Genomic DNA, 16,766 nt, shown 5'->3' on the forward strand with positions numbered 1-16,766 from the left:
CAAACCAAATTTATAGAAACGAACCCTTAAGACAGCCTCTTTGTTGCTGTATTAAGGGAACTTAAATTATGTTTGTCTCCCAAGAGACAAAATGTTGCAGTGACGTTCCCACATTGCGTCAGCGGTATATCCAGTGAAGTGCAGTATGGCGGGCAGGAATTGCCTCCTTGGTCCCATGCTGCCCGTATGCGCTGGAAATGGCTGGATAAAATGGGCAGCCAGGCCAGGCGCAGTGGCTCACACTTGTAATCCCAGCTCTTTGGAAGGCCAGGAGTTCAAAACCAACCTGGGCAACATAGTAAGACCCCTGTCTCTATAAAGGCCTGTGGGAGCAGCAGAGCTGCTGTAGCTCAGACCCTCTCCCGCAGATGCCTGGCTGCGCTGGGTGCTGGTGGGGGCGCTGTGCGCTGGTGGCTGGGCCGTGAACTACCTCCCGTTCTTCCTGATGGAGAAGACACTCTTCCTCTACCACTACCTGCCCGCGCTCACCTTCCAGATCCTTCTGCTCCCTGTGGTCTTGCAGCACATCAGCGACCATCTGTGCAGGTATGGGGGCTGTGTCATCAGTGGCTGGGTCGGGCAGCAGCCCTCCGCTAGAATGCCCCAGAGCAGCAGACACATGGGGTGCAGCCAGCCTCACCCATTTCACCCTAACTCACATTCTCCTGGCCCCTCTGGGGAATGCAGGAGATTCAGAAGAGGTCCAGATGAGGCCCCACAGAACCCAGAAGGAGAAGTGGAGGCTGACAGAGATGAAAGCGGTGTGGGTGGGGAGGCGGGGGAGGGATGAAGAGGTGTGGGTGGCCTGGAGGATGCAGGAGCAGGGAGCAAGGCCCGGGAGGCTCAGGGGTCAGGAGGGGCAGCTGCTTACAGGCGGGTTGTGCGGTGTGGTAGAGAGAACCCAAGAAAGCTAAACTGGAGTGTTTGGAGGCTGGAGTGCAGGTGAGGGCTTCCTGGCCTCGGAACCAGTCCTGAGGCATCTGCATGGGGGTGGCCTAGCCACTGAGGAATAGTCAGGGCCCCTCTCAGTGCATCCAGGCAGGAGATGGTCACGGGTGGTGGGAGACAAGAAACAGAAACCTGAACGCAGAACCCCAGGCCTTGGGAGGCAACCATGTGGACAGCAGATGCCGAGAGGGGGCTGGGCAGGGAAGCCGCAGTGGCCGCCATCCTCCCCCACACTGCTCTGACCTTTGCAGGTCCCAGCTCCAAAGGAGTGTCTTCAGCGCCCTCGTGGTGGCCTGGTACTCCTCTGCATGCCATGTGTCCAACACGCTGCGCCCACTCACTTATGGGGACAAGTCACTCTCGCCAGAAGAACTCAAAGCCCTTCGCTGGAAAGACAGCTGGGACATCTTGATCCGAAAACACTAGAACAAGAGTGTGGCAGAGAATGCCCTTGCTGGGGCGAGACGAGGTTGAAGGGTTTTGGTCAGTGTACCTTAATGAGCAGGGTGCCCCCATGCTTGGAGGATGTGGGCCGGGCTCAGTAGGGACTCCACTGGAACGCGTGGTGGTCTCATTCCTGAAAAGCCCTCTTATGAGCACCTCCTTTTGTGCAGTTAATTTTTTCTTGACAATGAAGAACATGTTCCCTCCGTGTCCTCCTGAGAGGCCCTGAACTAAGACACAGAGAGTGTTTCAGCGGCCAGCGTAGGAGTCATCGAGGAAGACAGCTGAGGACCTAGGGCTAGCAGTGAAGCAAGTGACAGCCTCATCAGACCAACACCCGGTCCTTGCTAACCACTGCAGGGTGGAGTTTGATCTGGTGGCCCCATCTCCTTCATGAATGCCCTGAATGCCCGCCAGTGGGAGCAGTCCCACCCTGGCCCTTAGCGAGCCCGGCAGGCATCCCTGGACGGCTCCTTGTCAGAAGAGCTGCCTGCATGGGAACCAGGCTGGGCTTGTGTGTCATTTTCTGACGGCATCGAGGCTGGCCCTCTGCACTATGCCATGCAGAAACCCTCCCACCTGAGATGCCACTGAGATGTGGCTGAGTAGCATCTTCCTCCCTCCATGGCCAAGGTCTGTGTCATCCATACAGCTCCTTGCCCCTACTTTGTCTTTTTTATTGTAATTTAAAAAGGGACAAACTGGCATTTGTAGTTGGTGGTGTTTATTGATTCCTCCTCCAAAGGGGCCTACACTCAACAAAACTGTTACAGCTGTGGGGCCCAGCTCAGTTCACCACGGCACATCCGCGTCACTGCTGTGGCTGAGCCTGGACGGAAGGCGGCCGGGACTGCCTGTGGCAGCGGTAGGTTATACTTCACAGAGACAGCAGCAGCCACCACAAGAGCAAGAGGGGAAACCAGGTGATAGACATGGGTGCTCATGTGAGGCCACAAGCTCCACATGGCACAAAGGAAGCTCGTTGGCTTCAGGCAGTCACATCTGCTGGCACCTCGGTGATCCAGGGTATGCCGCAGCCAGAGGCACCACTCCCTGGACCTGGCCACCAGTCACCCTGGGGTGGGACAGCCTGTCTAGACAGAACCTTGGGTTTGGGGGCTCCTGTGAGGATCAGTGAGGGCCCAACCCTGGGCAGGACTATGCATGGACACTGTCCTGCCAGCAGGGACAGACCTGGCCTCCACTGCTGTCTACCCTGCTGCACGGGCTCGCAGACTGACCCCACATGAGAGCCTGTGGGTGCTGCTGGGTGCTCCCAGGATGCCCACCTCACTTCTCTGCCTTTAAGGCACAGGCAAGGGGGGAATACATCCGTCCGAAGCTCCCCACATCCATGTAGGCCACGCTGGACTGCAAACCACTGGTGGGTCATGAAATTCAGTTTGTAGGCCACCACCAGCCTGTCTTACAAAAACAGAACAAAACAAACATGAGGATGTGTAACAAAAACGGAACGTATATGCTCACAAAACTTTTGAGTTGTATGAGTAAGAACCATATGAGACTGGAAAAAAAAATCTCTGTGTGGGTTCACTGTCAAAAAAACACCAGGCCATCCATAGTATCCAAGCTGTTTCCTCAATCTCCCCAATAATACGTGCCTCACATTCCTCCAGAAACCTCCCAAGCTTCCTGCACATTCTGTGTAATTTCTCGGTGGCCTAGAGAGAGAGCTTTAAACCGCAGCAAGCCTGAGGAAGCGGCTGAGAACCGCAGGAACGCGTCAGTGTCCCAGCAAGTTGAGGCTGAGGGACATATCCAAGTTTCCATCCCTAAGTGACGAAGGCCTTGCTCCTAACGCCACCCTGGGGTGGAAGCAGTGTGTGTGGGTGGGCATCCCCTGGCTCGGTCCCTCAACACACATATGGGGTGGGAGACCTGTCCCCAAGGCTCAGTGCAGCAAGGCAGCCCCTCAGTGGGGTCTGCTGCTGGACTCCAAGTGCGACCGTTTGCCAGAGGTCAGCATCCCAGGCTGGTCCCCTGGCTCAGAAAAGGTCCTCTTGTAGCTCCGCCCGTTGGACCCCCCTCGGTGCCATTTGCAGATGTCACCATTCAGAATGTCCTGGATGTGCTGCACGATCAGGTTGATGGCAACTGCGCCAAGAGACACACAAGCAGCACGTCAGCCGCATTCATCCTCTCTGAAGACCGCCCCTCCTGCAGCATCCAGGGCTGAGAGCCCAACCTCTACCCTGAAGCACAGGTCTGCATGCTGGGGCACTGGTCGGGTCAAATCTCAGCAGACAGAAACATGCATCAGGACACAGCAAAATAAGACTCTAAGCTTGGTGTTCCAGAGATTTATGTTAAGAGTCTGTTTAAAATACTTTCTGCTGACAGTTTTGGATATATATATATATGTTTTAAGAAACAGGGCCTTACTTTAGTGCCTAGGCCACAGTGCAGTGGCCTCATCACAGCTCACTGCAGCTTTGACCTCCCAGGCTCAAGCAATCCTCCCACCTCAGCCTCTCAAGTAGCTGGGACCACAGGTGCATGCCACCACGCCCAACTAATTTTCTTATTTTCTGTAGAGATAGGGTCTGCCTATGTTCCCAGGCTGATCTTGAACTTCTGGGCTCAAGTGATCCCCCTGCCTCAGCCTCCCAAAGAGCTGGGATTACAGGTGTGAGCCACTGCACCTGGCTACATAAATTTTCAAGCATATTTTAACCCTGTGCTGCAGATCAACGCTCATGGGCAGGGGAGTGCTTGGTAACTACCCGCTGGTGGAACTCTCCCTGCCTCAGGCTCTGGGAGGGGCGGGGGGAAGCCCAGCAGGCCAGCTTCTTACCCATATTGTCCACTCCTCGCGGGATGATCACGTCAGCGTACTTCTTTGTCTGTAAGGCACAAGTGGGGGAGTTCTCGTGAGGACCTCTCCTTCAAAGGTGGTTTTAAGATGCTCAGAAACTGATGCAACCGCAGGACTGGTGGCCCTGAGGTGCTCAGTTACTGGTGTTATCGGCAGATGGAGGACAGGGACTCAGTCAGCAGCCAGGTGTGAAATGCCATGATCCAAGAAGGCAGAAAGTGCAGCTGAAGCAGCCAAAAGAACTGCCCCTTCCAGGGCTCCTGTTCCATTACAGGGGACAGCTGTCTACACTGACGACTTAATTCACTGGGGCAAGCTAAGTGCGCCACTTCTACAAGTGTAACATTGCTCCTCTGGAATTATGAAGCTTCTGCGAATACCCTGGCATAGCCACGGGACAGCCACCACCATGCAAAACCACTGCAGGCAGAGACAGCGAGGGTGCCTTATCCCTCATCCATCCGCTCATATGTTCAGTGCTGACTGACTCTCATTCCCTGTCAGATGCTCTGCTGCTAAGAAGGACAGGGATGGAGATACACCAGCAAATGCAGGGCTGCTGGGGAGAGACTGCAGCCAGAGACGGTGGGGCGCTCCAGGGGGAGGGAAGCTGCCCAGAGAACATGCCTGAATCCCACGAAGCTGAGGGAAGAGGGAGGGCAGGGCCTGGGCCTAGGGATGGAACTTGGAACAGCTGGTGCTGCTGGTGTGTGGATTAGGGCCAAGGAGGCGGCAGCAGAGATGAGCTGCAAGAGGCAGACAGGGACGAGTCCTGGGGACAGCTGTGTCTGCAGCTGGTGGAGCCTCATCTCACGAAAGCATGAGCGCACAGGCAAGGGCTGGTTTCCATTTTGGTCTGATTGTCTGACGGGTGGGAGGAGTCCGGGAGAGCTGACAGCAGGGATGGGCTTGAATACAGCTGGGAAATACCTACGAGGTCTGGGGAGAGGACAGCACAAGCGACTCAACACGAAGGGGAAGGAAAGGAGGCTCAAGAACAGCTCTGGGTGGGACCGGGGGCCGGGCGTGGTAGCTCACGCCAGCGAACCCCGCTTTGGGAGGCCGAGGTAGGTGGATTGCTTAAGGCCAGAAGTTTGAGACCAGCCTGGCCAACATGGTGAAACCCCATCTCTGCAAAAAAAAAAAAAAAAGGAAAAATTAGCCAGATGTGGTGATGCACACCTGTAGTCTCCAAATACTCAGGAGCCTGAGGTGGGAGGATCCCTTGAATGTGGGAGGTGGAGGCTACGGGTGAGCCAAGATCTCACCATTGCACTTAGGCCTGTGTGGCAGAGTGAGACCCTGTCTCAAAAAACAAACAAAAAGCGTCTGGGGCTTGGGCCCAGGATATGGCAGGTGACAGCACTTCCTCTATTCAGGTCGCTGGGTCAGATTTGATATCCAGAGTTTTACTGCAAATCACCTAGTTTTTGCCAAATGTCTTTCTGTGAATGAGAGAGACTATAACAAGTTACTTTACTTTAAATGTTATATTTTAGAAATTTCAGAGACATGAATGCAAAAAAAACAAAAGTTTTTTTTTAAATAGCAGCAGATCAGCCAGGTATAGTGGCTTACACCTGTAATCTCAACAGTTTGGAAAGCTGAGGTGGGAGGACCACTAGATTCCAGAAGATTGAGACCAGCCTGGGCAACACAGGGAGATTCCATCTCTACAAAAATTTAAAAATTAACCAAGCATGGTGGTGCATGCCTGTGGTCCCAGCCACTCGGGTTGCTGAGGTGGAAGACTGCTTGAGCTTAGGAGGTCAAGGCTGCAGTGAGCTGTGATTGTACCCCTGTACTCTAGCCTGGGCAACAGAGTGAGACTGCCTCATTTGAAAAAAAAGCCCAGGCATAGTGGCTGAATCCCAGGATTTTGGGAGGCTGGACAGGCGGGTCACTTGAGGCCAGGAGTTCAAGACTTCCTGGACAACATGGCGAAACTGTATCTCTACTAAAAATACAAGTATGAGCCGGGTGTGGTGGCACACACCTGCAGTCCCAGCTACTCAGGAGGCTGAGGCTGGAGAATCACTTGAACCCAGGAGGTGGAGGTTGCCATGAGCCGAGATCACACCACTACACTCCAGCCTGGGTGACAGAAAGCGACTCTATCTCAAACAAAAAATAAAACAGCAGATAGAACTTACTTGTCCTATGTATCAAAGGCAGGAATCCTGGTTTCAGTTCCTTTGTGCTCTATTTTTACCTTAACCCGCCAATGCTGTCTTTAAAACACCCCAATCTGAGCGGAGCCACAAGCCCCATCAAGTCAGAAACACAAGATGGAGAAATGGAGGAAAAAGACAGGTGGGGGCACAGTGGGGAGTCCCGTCTCTCTGCCATCCAGCTGGGGTCTGGGCGCAGGGCTCGCTCTGAGATTTCAGAGCACTGGCTGGAAGCAGCCTGAGGACGCAGGCCCTGGAGGAGCAGCTATCACGCATCCTCCAAGGGCCAGATCCCGGTCTTGGCAGTGAGCAGACTCAGGTGCTCCTGGGGTCCCCACTCTGCAGGGAATAAGGAAAGTAGGATGTGTCCGATGATGAGTACCCCAGAAAGAGGAAGCAGGCAGAGAGGCTGGCACCGGGTGCAGAGGGTTTTCAGTGTTGAATGGGGATGCTGGGTGAGGGCCTGGGGCAGGGAGGAAGAGGCCAGTGTGGGCTTTTCCAGACAGAGGGAGGAGCAGACAGAGAAATATTTTTAGAGCTAAGAACTCCCAGGGTATGTGGCTGTACTGAGCTAAATTCTTCTTCTTTTTTTCAAGAAGATCACTGTCACCCAGCACTCGGCCCTCTCACAGTGCTGGGTCCCACGTGTCCTTGTGAAAGGGGAAAGCGGGCTCTTAGCAGCGAGTGCAGGTACCGGCAGGCAGAACTCCTCGAAGGCCGGCTTCACAAAGGTGGTGTACTGTGTCAGAATCTGCTCCAGGTCCCTCCCTCGGCGCACGTCCCGGAGAACTGCAGCGGTGAGAGCCAGGCACGCATCAGACCTCAGCGCCCGCCGCCAGCCTCGGCCAGGCAGCCAGGGAGGCCTTTGGCCACCTTACCTCTTCGAGACAGCCTGACGTCAGAGTCGGTGTCCACGAAGAGGCGCAGGTGGAACATGTCCCGGATCTCCTGGCTGTAAAACACCAAGATGCCCTCAAACAGCACCACGTCCGCGGGGTACACCACTGTGGTCTCCAGTAACCTGAGAGGGGGACAGGAAAAGGGCCTGCTGCAGACACAGCATCTCCGGGGCCACACACAGCTTCCGTTCCTGGGACACTGACTCCGAGGTAGGGGGTGCAGGACCCACAGACACCAACTGGCCCAGAGGGGACATCCTAGCTGGCCCCTCTCCTCGGCCCTCCCAAGAACTGTCTGCTTACCTTGAGTGCGTCACAAAATCGTAGGTCGGCACCTCCACAGTTTTGCCCTCCACGATGTTCTTTAGAGTCCTGTGCATCAAATCATTATCAAAGGCATCTGCAGGGATGGAGACAGAGGCGAGACAAGCCGGCTGCCCTCGTGCAGCAGATGGCAGGGAACCCTCTCTGCTCTGGGGTCAGCAGAGCTGGGTGCTGGGGCCACTGGGGACCCTAGCACAGGTAGACTAAGGCCTGCCCACAGTTTGTGTTTGGTAGCAACAGCGCCCTCTGCAGCCCTGCAGACTACAGGATGACCCTGTCCTTGCTGTTCTCCGGCCCAAGCTCTGTGCCACTGGGATGTCAGAACACAGGGGTTTTCTGATCAGCTCTTGTGCGGGGTGAGTAGGCTAGGTCTCTGCTTCTCTCTCTTTCTGGGACTAACTGGTTAGACTGCAGCTTTGCAGGACTTCTTCCCACAAGTCCTTGGGAAAGGCTGATCATGTCAGCCAGCCAGGGTGAAATCTTCCAGTAGTGGCAGGTGTCTCCCTGCAGCATCTGCCCTTTTACCTGGCCCAGAGCTTCAGGCCACCAGCACCGGTTTACCCACTGCCTCCCACACTGGCCTCTCTGAGGACTTTGCCTCAAGGCAGGAGAGGGAAATAAAGGGCCACAGTGGGCAGAGCTTCTGCAGAGGGCCCTAAAGGCCACAATGTGGGAAGGGAAGATGGGAGGATTTCTCCAGGGTCACAGTTTTGGCAGGGCAGGGCCGGGCAGGGCAGGGGTCCCCACCGAGCAACAGGCTTCCTGACTGGCTCCAACCACACTCCCATGGGGGCATCCAGGGCCCAGAGAACTCAGCAAAGTTCCCCTGACTTCACTGCGCAGCCAACTCCACTGCATGGGGAACAGCTCAAGCCGGTCTGTATCCATCCAACCCTGGGCCAAGGCGCAGCTGGTCAGCGGACACCCAGCCTGGGGTCTGCCCTCCCCCCACCGCTGGGCTCTCCATGTACCTGGGTGGTCGAAATTGTACTGTCCCTTCAAAGCCTTGGCCTTCTGCTCTGCCGTCAGGACCTTGTAGAACCTGTCCTGGCTCAGGATAACCACCTTCCGCTGCCGCTGCTCCACCTCATTCTGCCCCAGCAGCTCCATGATCTTCTCACACACTGTCGACTAGGAACACAGAAGTGGGATTCGCTCCTGGAACCTCTGGTCCTATGACTGGCACGGGGCCCCTCCTGAGGGCTTCTGCACAGGGCTGGCTTCTGGAGACACTGACCCACCTGTTCCCTGCGGGGATGCCCGCGAGAGGGAGGACACCAACAGGTATCTATGGTCTCAGCGGGAGGACCGCGGCGGCCCGACAGGGTCAGCACGGACTGGGGGCTCCGAGGGGCCCGGCCGGCGGAGAGGCTGTGGGGAACCCCCGAGGGCCGGAGCTCCAACCCCTTGCCCGCTCCAGGCCGCCCCAGCCTATCGCGGCCCGCAGCCCGTTCACCCCTACGCCCCTTCGCTCCCGCGCCCTGCCCCCGCTGGGAGAGGACCCCTCGGACGGGGCTGGTGTCTCCTCTCTGGACCCCGGCCGGACTGGGCCGCCCCGAGGCACCAGCGAGAGGCAAGACCCCGGCCTGCCCGGCCCCTTACCTTCCCGCTGGCAGTGCCGCCGGTCACCCCAATCAGAAAGGGCCGTTGGTGCGGACGGTCGACCTCCGGCGCTGCGCCCTCACAGTCTTCGCCTCCTGCTGAAGCCATCTCGGCCTCCGTTCCCCAACACCAGATTCCCGCGCCTGCCCCTTCCCCAGGCCGGGCGCGCCCTCCCTGCGCACTGGTCGGAGGCGACCCGGAAGAGTACTTCCGGAAGACGCGCGGGGCACGTCGGGAGTTGTAGTCCACGCAGTGGGGTCGCGCATGCGTGTGGGAGCCGGGCTCCGAGCGAGCACACCTGGGGTGCCTGCGGCCCCTCTCGCCGAATGTTGGCTGGCAGGGACAGCTGCGCTGCGGCTTCAAGCCGGCTGTCAGGTCACAGACGCAGGTGGCCGGGAAGGTGCCTGGTCCACACCCGGAGGCTGTGGTGGTTGCGCCGCCGCCCCAGTGCGTGCCTTCGCCTCCCGTTGCCTCTGGCCCTACCCCAGCCGCAGCCACACTTCGGCTCCCTCCACCCCAGGCTTCTCTTGGCCTCTGGACACAGTCCGGACGCCTCCTACCCCACTCTCTGCTGGAGCCGTCCGGGCGCCCTGGAACGTGGCGGGGGCTGTCACCTGATGACTTTAGGCTCGCGCCCCTCGGGCTGTGCGCGCCAAGGAGGCAGAGGCCCTTGTGCCGAGTTCCACCCCTTCCCCGCTCCGTGCCTGGCACAGAGAACGTGACAGGCAAATTCTGATCCATTCAAATTGTGGAGTTCCCATGGCGTAAAGACTGTTTAAAAGTCCAGCTCCTAAAGCAGCCGGGCACTCCCTAAATATTTGATGATGCTGAAATATGATCCCGGCGGGACTAGAGTAACCAGCAGGCGTGAGAAATCTTGGTTTCTGTCACTTTGCGGGTATTCGTCCATCCCAGGAGGGGCTACAGGCAGCTCCCGGTGATCAGTGGGTGGGGACTGGGCTCCCGGAGCCCTGTGGACATAGACATCTGGAAGCTCCCTGAAGGGGCAGTCCCCTATACGGGGGAAAAATCTTGGCAGGTTAGGAGCCAGGTGACCTTGGGCAGTGACATGATCACTCATGTTTTTCCACTTCCAGTGTAGGGGAAATAGCATGGTGAGATTTCCCTGCCCTATAGCACACACAGAGAGGGCTTGGCCAGGGCCTGCCCCAGAGGCAGTGTCTGGTCTGTGTTTTCTGAGATTCTCTATTTATCTATTTGGCATCCATGACGGGGCTGGTTCTATTAACTACATTTTCTTATTTTCGTATCCTTGGTGCTCTGCCATTTGGGAGCAGGGTTAGCCAATTCTAAGACATAGCAAAGACCCAAGGCGGAGCACGCTTTTCATATAGGAAACAGCCAACCCAAGTCTACAGCCCCACCACCTCCTGATCTAATTCTTGCCCTGGTAGCCAAGATTCTCCCTGCCGTAAATCACTGAGGGCCAGGCATCAGGCCACTGGAGACCACTCTGCAGCCCAGATCCCACTAGGATTACTCAAACTAGCCAGTTTTAAACTCTTTCCCTGCCCTGCCAGGCCTTCCCCATGAAAACCTGGAGAAAGTCTCTCCCCTGGGGCTGACTCTCCCCTGGGAGGGCTGAATCTCCCCTGGGAGGGGGCTGGGATCTCCCCTGCTCCTGCTTCTGCCTCCTGACCAAACCTGGAGCTCCCTACAGGACCTGCGCGCCACAGGTGCCCCTTCTCTCAGGAAAGGCAATCAACCTTTCCAGGGCTTTGGTCGCACCTTGACGTCACTCAACCATACATCTGTAAATTAAACCCCAGGCACAGACCATTGTCTAGCAAACAGCCACCTGCTGGCTTAGATCTGTCTAGGTGTGTGCCCAAGAGGTGGCTATGCCCCAAGCCAGCTTTGAATTTGTATCAGGGGAGACTTAGACACAGTTTCTTGCCATTTCTTTCCCTGTGGTCCAGCCACGTAGTGAAAGGCAGGAGGGAAACTAGCAGAGTCTGACCAAGGGCTGTCCCTGATACTCCTGGCCTGTCTCCTGTGCCCTCTCTGGGGACTAGACACAAGGCACGAGCTGTCAGGGCCAGTCAGGCTATGGCCTGATTCTGCTCCCAAGGCAAAGGGACAGTTCAGGGAGGAGCCAGTCCCTGAGGGCAGGCCCAGCACCCAGGAAGCCCACAGTCCAGGAAGCAAGGCCCGGGTCCACACAGCTCAGGCCTCTGGGCCACAGTGGCTCCAGCTGGTCCCCACCTCCCCATATTGTAAAGAAGAGTGACTTTTTTCATTGTTGTTGTTGAGACGGAGTCTCACTCTGTCACCCAGGCTGGAGTGCAGTGTTGCGACCTCGGCTCACTGCAACCTCCGCCTCCCAAATTCAAGCAATTCTCCTGCCTCCACCTCCCGAGTAGCTGGTACTACAGGTGCCTGCCACCACACCCGGCTAATTTTTTGTATTTTTAGTAGAGACGGGTTTTCGCCATGTTGCCCAGGCTGGTCTCGAACTCCTGACCTCAGGTGAGCCACCTGCCTCGGCTTCCCAAAGTGCTGGGATTACAGGCGTGAGCCACTGTGCCTGGCTGAAGAGTGACCTTAAAGAAGTGTAGGTGAGGCCTGGTGCGGTGGCTCACGCCTGTAATCCCAGCACTTTGGGAGGCTGAGGTGGGCAGATCACGTGGTCAGGAGATGGAGACAATCCTGGCTAACATGGTGAAACCCTATCTCTACTAGAAATACAAAAAGTTAGCCAGGCATGGTAGTGCATGCCCATAGTCTCAGCTGCTCAGGAAGTGGAGGCAGGAGAATCACTTGAACTTGGAAGGTGGAGGTTGCAGTGAGCCAAGAATGCGCCACTGCACTCCAGCCTGGGTGACAGGGCGAGACTCCATCTCAAAAAAAGAAAGAAGCATGAGTGGATGGAAGGAATTCCTGGTGCGTTCAAGTGTTTGTTGGACCTTTATGGACGTGTGCAGAGGCCTGGCCCTGCCCAAGACACACTGTGGGTCACGGAGATAGAGACAACAGTCTCCCAGGGCTGGTCCTGCCTCCCATCCTGCTCTCGCCTCCTCAGGCCCACCAAGCCTGTCCACAGGGATCCTCCCATCCCAACCCTTTGTCACCGAAGCCGATAACCTGGAGGCAGTACAGCAGATGATTCTGCAGTGGCCTGCTTGATGGCTGCCCTGAGCCTCGAAGCACCAAGTGGGCAGGGCTGTGGCTGCCCACACAGCGAAGTCTTTGCCATGCTTAAGAAATGGGTAAGTGGGCACAGTGGCTCACACCTGTGATCCTAGCACTTTGGGAGGCTGAGGTGGAAGGGTCACTTGAGCTCAGGAGTTTGAGACCAGCCTGGGTAATATAGCAAGACTGTCTCTACAAAAAATTTAAAAATTAGGCTAGGCATGGTGGTTCATGCCAGTAATTTCGGCAATTTGGGAGACTGAAGCAGGCGGATCACCTGAGGTCAGGAGTTCGAGACCAGCCTGGCCTACATGGTGAAACCCTCGTCTCTACTAAAAATAAAAAAGCCAAGTGTGGTGGCACATGTCTGTAATCCCAGCTGCTCAGGAGGCTGAGGCAGGAGAATCACTTGAACCCAGGAGGTGGAGGTTGCAGTGAGCCAAGATCACGCCACTACACTCCAACCTGGGCAACAGAGCGAGACTTTGTCTCGAAAAACAAAAAAAACTAGCTGGGGTTGCTGGCATAGGCCTGTGGTCCCAGCTACTGGGGAGGCTGAGAGGTGGGAGAATTGCTTGAGCATGAGGGGCAGAGGTTGCAGTAAGCGGAAATTGTGCCACTGCACTCTACCCTGGGTGACAGAGCAAGACTCTGTCTCAGAAAAAAAAAAAAAAGTGCTGTTGCCGAATCGGGAGGTGGGGGAAGGGGGAGAGTTGGGTGGAGGCTTAGAGCCCTCAGAGTCTGCCAGAGCCAGCCAAGGTAGACTCCTAAGAGTGACTGCTGTCTACCCTGTGGATTTGCTGCCTTACCTACACTCTTGTGTGGGATATTGAAAATGGGGGAGGCTGTGCATGTGGGGGAGCAGGGAGTATATGGGAAATCTCTGCACTTTCTGCTCAATTTTTCTGTGAGCCTGAAACTGTTTCCCCTGCCCCCTCAAACACACTCGGGCATAGAAAATGCTGCCCTCCATGGCTGCCTCCCTCCTCCTCCAAGCCAGCCTGACCCCTGCAAAAATGTCAGCTCATGCCAAGCATGTCCTGAAGCTTTTATTGAACACTAGCTGTCTGTCAGGGCCTAAAGAATTCAGCAGGTGCCTGCTGTTTTGAGTATTGATTGCCACTTTCCCTCTAATCATAAAAGTAATTCCTGTTGATTGCCGAAAATGTATACACACAAACACACAACCAAAACTGGAACCACCCATAATTCCTCAACCAGGGAAAAGCATGGTTTTGAGTTCTGGGGTCTGCTCTCTGGTCTGATATGGCTGTTAGAGATAACAGGAATGAGAAGCTAAACAAGGTTGGTTGTGTATCTTTTTTTTTTAGATGTAATCTCTGTCACCCAGGCTGGAGTGCAATGGCGCAATCTTGGCTCACTGCAACCTCCACCTCCGGGGTTCAAACAATTCTCCTGCCTCAGTCTCCCAAATACCTGGGATTACAGGTGCTGCCATTATGCCTGGCTAATTTTTGTATTTTTAATAGAGACAGGGTTTCACCATGTTGGCCAGACTGTTCTTGAACTCCTGACTTCAGGTGATCTGCCCCCCTCGGCCTCCCAGAGTGCTGGGATTACAGGCGTGAGCCACTGCGCCAGGCTGGCTGTGTATTTTAAATAGCATTAAAGCCTCACAACCACCCTGTGATATGGGTACCATTGTGAACCCATTTTCCTGATGGGTAAATTGAAGCACAGAGAGAGTATATGGCTAGCCCAAGGCTTGCAGTCAGATTGGCTGAGCCAGCAAGTGTAGGAAGCCAGTGTACATATCCACACGTACTCGCTCCACACACACACACAGAACAGCACCATCTCCCTGTTCAAAGACAAGATGGGGAAGCATGGGAGCTAGGCCCTTGGCATGAAGAAGGCCCCATAGCCAGCGGTTTGAAGCTGAGTTGCCCATAAAGGGTCCAGGACCAGGTATGTGTCTTAGGGGTGGGAATCAAAGCTGCAGTCTCACACACAGCAGGAGGTTCTGGAACAGGCCTTCTGCAGACAGCTGGAGAAAGCATTGCAGCACTCAAGCTCTGGGTAAACAGAGTCATCTCTAAGAAAGTGGAACCTGGGGCCTGTGCTACACCTGGGCCACCCACAGGGGCCAGAAACTCCAAGCTAACAAACTGACATAAAAATGGTTCAGAAAAAGTACGGTGATGCATACCTGTAAACCCAGTACTTTGGGAGGCCAAGGTGGGAGGATTGCTTGAGGCCAAGAGTTCAAGACTAGCCTGGGCAGCACAGTGAGACTGCGGGGTTTTTGTTTGTTTGTTTGTTTGTTTTAAGATGGAGTCTCACTCTGTCACCCAGGCTGGAGTGCAGTGGCGCAATTTCAGCTCACTGCAGCTCCGCCTCCTGGGTTCAAGTGTTTCTCCTGCCTCAGCCTCCCAAGTAGCTGGGATTACAGGTGTGTGCCACAAGGCCCAGCTAATTTTTGTATTTGTAGAGATGAGGTTTGCCATGTTGGCCAGGCTGGTCTCGAACTCCTGACCTCAGGTGATCTGCCCAGCTCAGCCGGCCTCCCAAAGTGCTGGATTTACAGGTGTGAGCCACCATGCCTGGCCAGTGAGACCTTGTCTTTACAAAACAAAAACCAACCAAACCAAACCAAACAAAAAAACAACAGGCAGGTTGGTGGTGGTGGCACATACCTATAGTCCCCTTACTAGGGAGGCTGAGGTGGGACTTAACTCCTAGGTGTTAAGCCCAGGAGTTCAAGGATGCAGTGAGCTGGGATGGACTCACTCCAACCTGGGTGACAGAGACTCTGTCTTAGAAAAAAAAAAAAAAAGCCAGGTGCGGTGGCTCACGCCTGTAATCCCAGCACTTAGGGAGGCCGAGGCTGGTGGATCACGAGGTCAAGAGATCGAGAACATCCTGGCCAACATGGTGAAACCCCATCTCTACTAAAAATACAAAAATTAGCCAGGCATTTGGCACACACCTGTAGTCCCAACTACTTGGGAGGCTGAGGTGGAAGAATCACTTGAACCCGGGAGGCGGAGGTTGCAGTGAGCCGACACTGTGTCACTGTGCTCCAGCCTGGCAACTGAACAAGACTCTGTCTCAAAAAAAAAAAAAAAAAGGAAAATTGTTTATGGTTCCATTTATCTCTTCTATTACATTATTGTTGATATCTTTTCAATAAAAACCTAGTGATTGCCCTAGGGTTTACAACATAAGTATTGAATTAATTAATTTATCTTCAAATACCATTCTATTGCCAGTACACAGGGTAAGGGCTTTAGAGCAGTGCATTGCCAATTCCTCCCCCCACTTGTTCTATTGCTTCACATAATTAATGAGTGAATTGATTTTTGGAACAGGGTCTGACTGTCTCCCAGGCTGCAGTGCAGTGGGTCAGTGTGATCTCACCTCACCACAGCCTTTGCCTCCCATGCTCAGGTGATCCTCCCAGTTCAGCCTCCTGAGTAGCTGGGACTTTAGGCACACACCACCAAGCCCAGCTAATTTTTGTATTTTTTGTAGAGACAGTTTTGCCATGTTGCCCAGGCTGGTCTTGAACTCATGAGTTCAAGTAATCCACCTGCCTCGGCCTCCCAAAGTGCTGGGATTACAGGCGTGAGCCATTGTGCCTGGCCTAATCTATTTTTTAGTATGCTATAAATTCCTATTTTTGCTTTAGTTTTTGTTGTTGTTTGAGACAGAGTCCTGCTCTGCCACCTAGTCTGGAGTGCAGTGGTATGATCTCAGCTCACTGCAACCTCCGCCTCCTGAGTTCAAGCGATTTACCTTCCTCAGCCTCCTGGGATTGTAGGCACCTGCCACCATGCCTGGCTAATTTTCTTTTTTTTTTAACTTTTAGAAAAGATGGGTTTTCACCATATTGGCCAGGCTGGTTTCGAACTCCTGACCTCAAGTGATCTGGCTACCATGGCTTCCCAAAGTGCTGGGATTACAGGCGCGAGCCACTGTGCCTGGCCTTTGCTTTAGTTTTTTAAATTTATTCTGCCTGAATGAACTTTCTCTGTTGTTTTTGTTTATTTTGGATGAGAAATTATTTTTCTTTTCAAAAAAGAATTGTAATAGAGTTTATCTTTTTTTCTTTTTTGAGACAGTCTGGCTCTGTTGCCAGGCTGGAGTACTGTGGCGTGATCTCAGCTCACTGCAACCTTTGCCTCCCAGGTTCAAGTGATTCTCCTGCCTCATCCTCCTGAGTAGCTGGGACTACAGGTGTGTGCCACTATGCCCAGCTAATTTTTGCATTTTTAGTAGAGACAGGGTTTTACCATGTTGGCCAAATGGTCGCCATCCCCTGACCTACCTTGGACTCCCAAAGTGCTGGGATTACAGGTATGAGCCACCATGTCAGGCCAATTTATTTTTTTAGAGCAGTTTTAGGCTCACAGAAAAGTTGAGCGG

At 54.5% G+C, this 16,766-nt stretch overlaps 2 protein-coding genes across 18 annotated transcripts in view; one reads left to right on the top strand and one right to left on the bottom strand.

Annotated features, from left to right (window-relative positions):
* The window catches only part of POMT1 (protein O-mannosyltransferase 1), a 22,442-nt gene extending 20,343 nt beyond the window's left edge, over positions 1 to 2,099 (top strand). For all 14 annotated transcript variants that reach the window (XM_035260811.3, XM_078330118.1, XM_078330130.1 and 11 more), the window contains 2 exons: positions 369 to 546; positions 1,200 to 2,099. In XM_035260811.3, coding sequence (XP_035116702.1) covers positions 369 to 546; positions 1,200 to 1,374 — 353 coding nt within the window. In that variant the 3' untranslated portion in view covers positions 1,375 to 2,099. The remainder of the gene's footprint in view (positions 1 to 368; positions 547 to 1,199) is intronic.
* Positions 2,100 to 9,407, bottom strand: UCK1 (uridine-cytidine kinase 1). Of its 4 annotated transcripts, XR_013519749.1 has the most exons (8): positions 9,225 to 9,407; positions 8,594 to 8,753; positions 7,602 to 7,698; positions 7,278 to 7,420; positions 7,094 to 7,188; positions 5,163 to 5,359; positions 4,208 to 4,256; positions 2,854 to 3,507 (listed from the first exon to the last, which is right to left on the bottom strand). XR_013519749.1 is itself a non-coding variant. In XM_035260833.3 (7 exons), the coding sequence occupies exons 1-7, from the start codon at positions 9,330 to 9,332 to the stop codon at positions 3,326 to 3,328; spliced, it is 834 nt and encodes a 277-aa protein (XP_035116724.1). In that variant the 5' UTR covers positions 9,333 to 9,407; the 3' UTR covers positions 2,100 to 3,325. The 4 variants fall into 4 exon arrangements, 2 of the variants coding, with proteins under 2 accessions (XP_035116724.1, XP_078186333.1); XM_035260833.3 differs by lacking the exon at positions 5,163 to 5,359 and having other exon boundaries at positions 2,100 to 3,507; XR_013519750.1 differs by lacking the exons at positions 2,854 to 3,507; positions 4,208 to 4,256 and adding an exon at positions 6,225 to 6,322.
* Positions 9,408 to 16,766: the final 7,359 nt, after the last annotated feature.

This window comes from Callithrix jacchus, chromosome 1 (genome assembly GCF_049354715.1).
Source record: "Callithrix jacchus isolate 240 chromosome 1, calJac240_pri, whole genome shotgun sequence".
In the NCBI taxonomy this organism is placed as follows: Eukaryota; Metazoa; Chordata; class Mammalia; order Primates; family Cebidae; genus Callithrix; species Callithrix jacchus.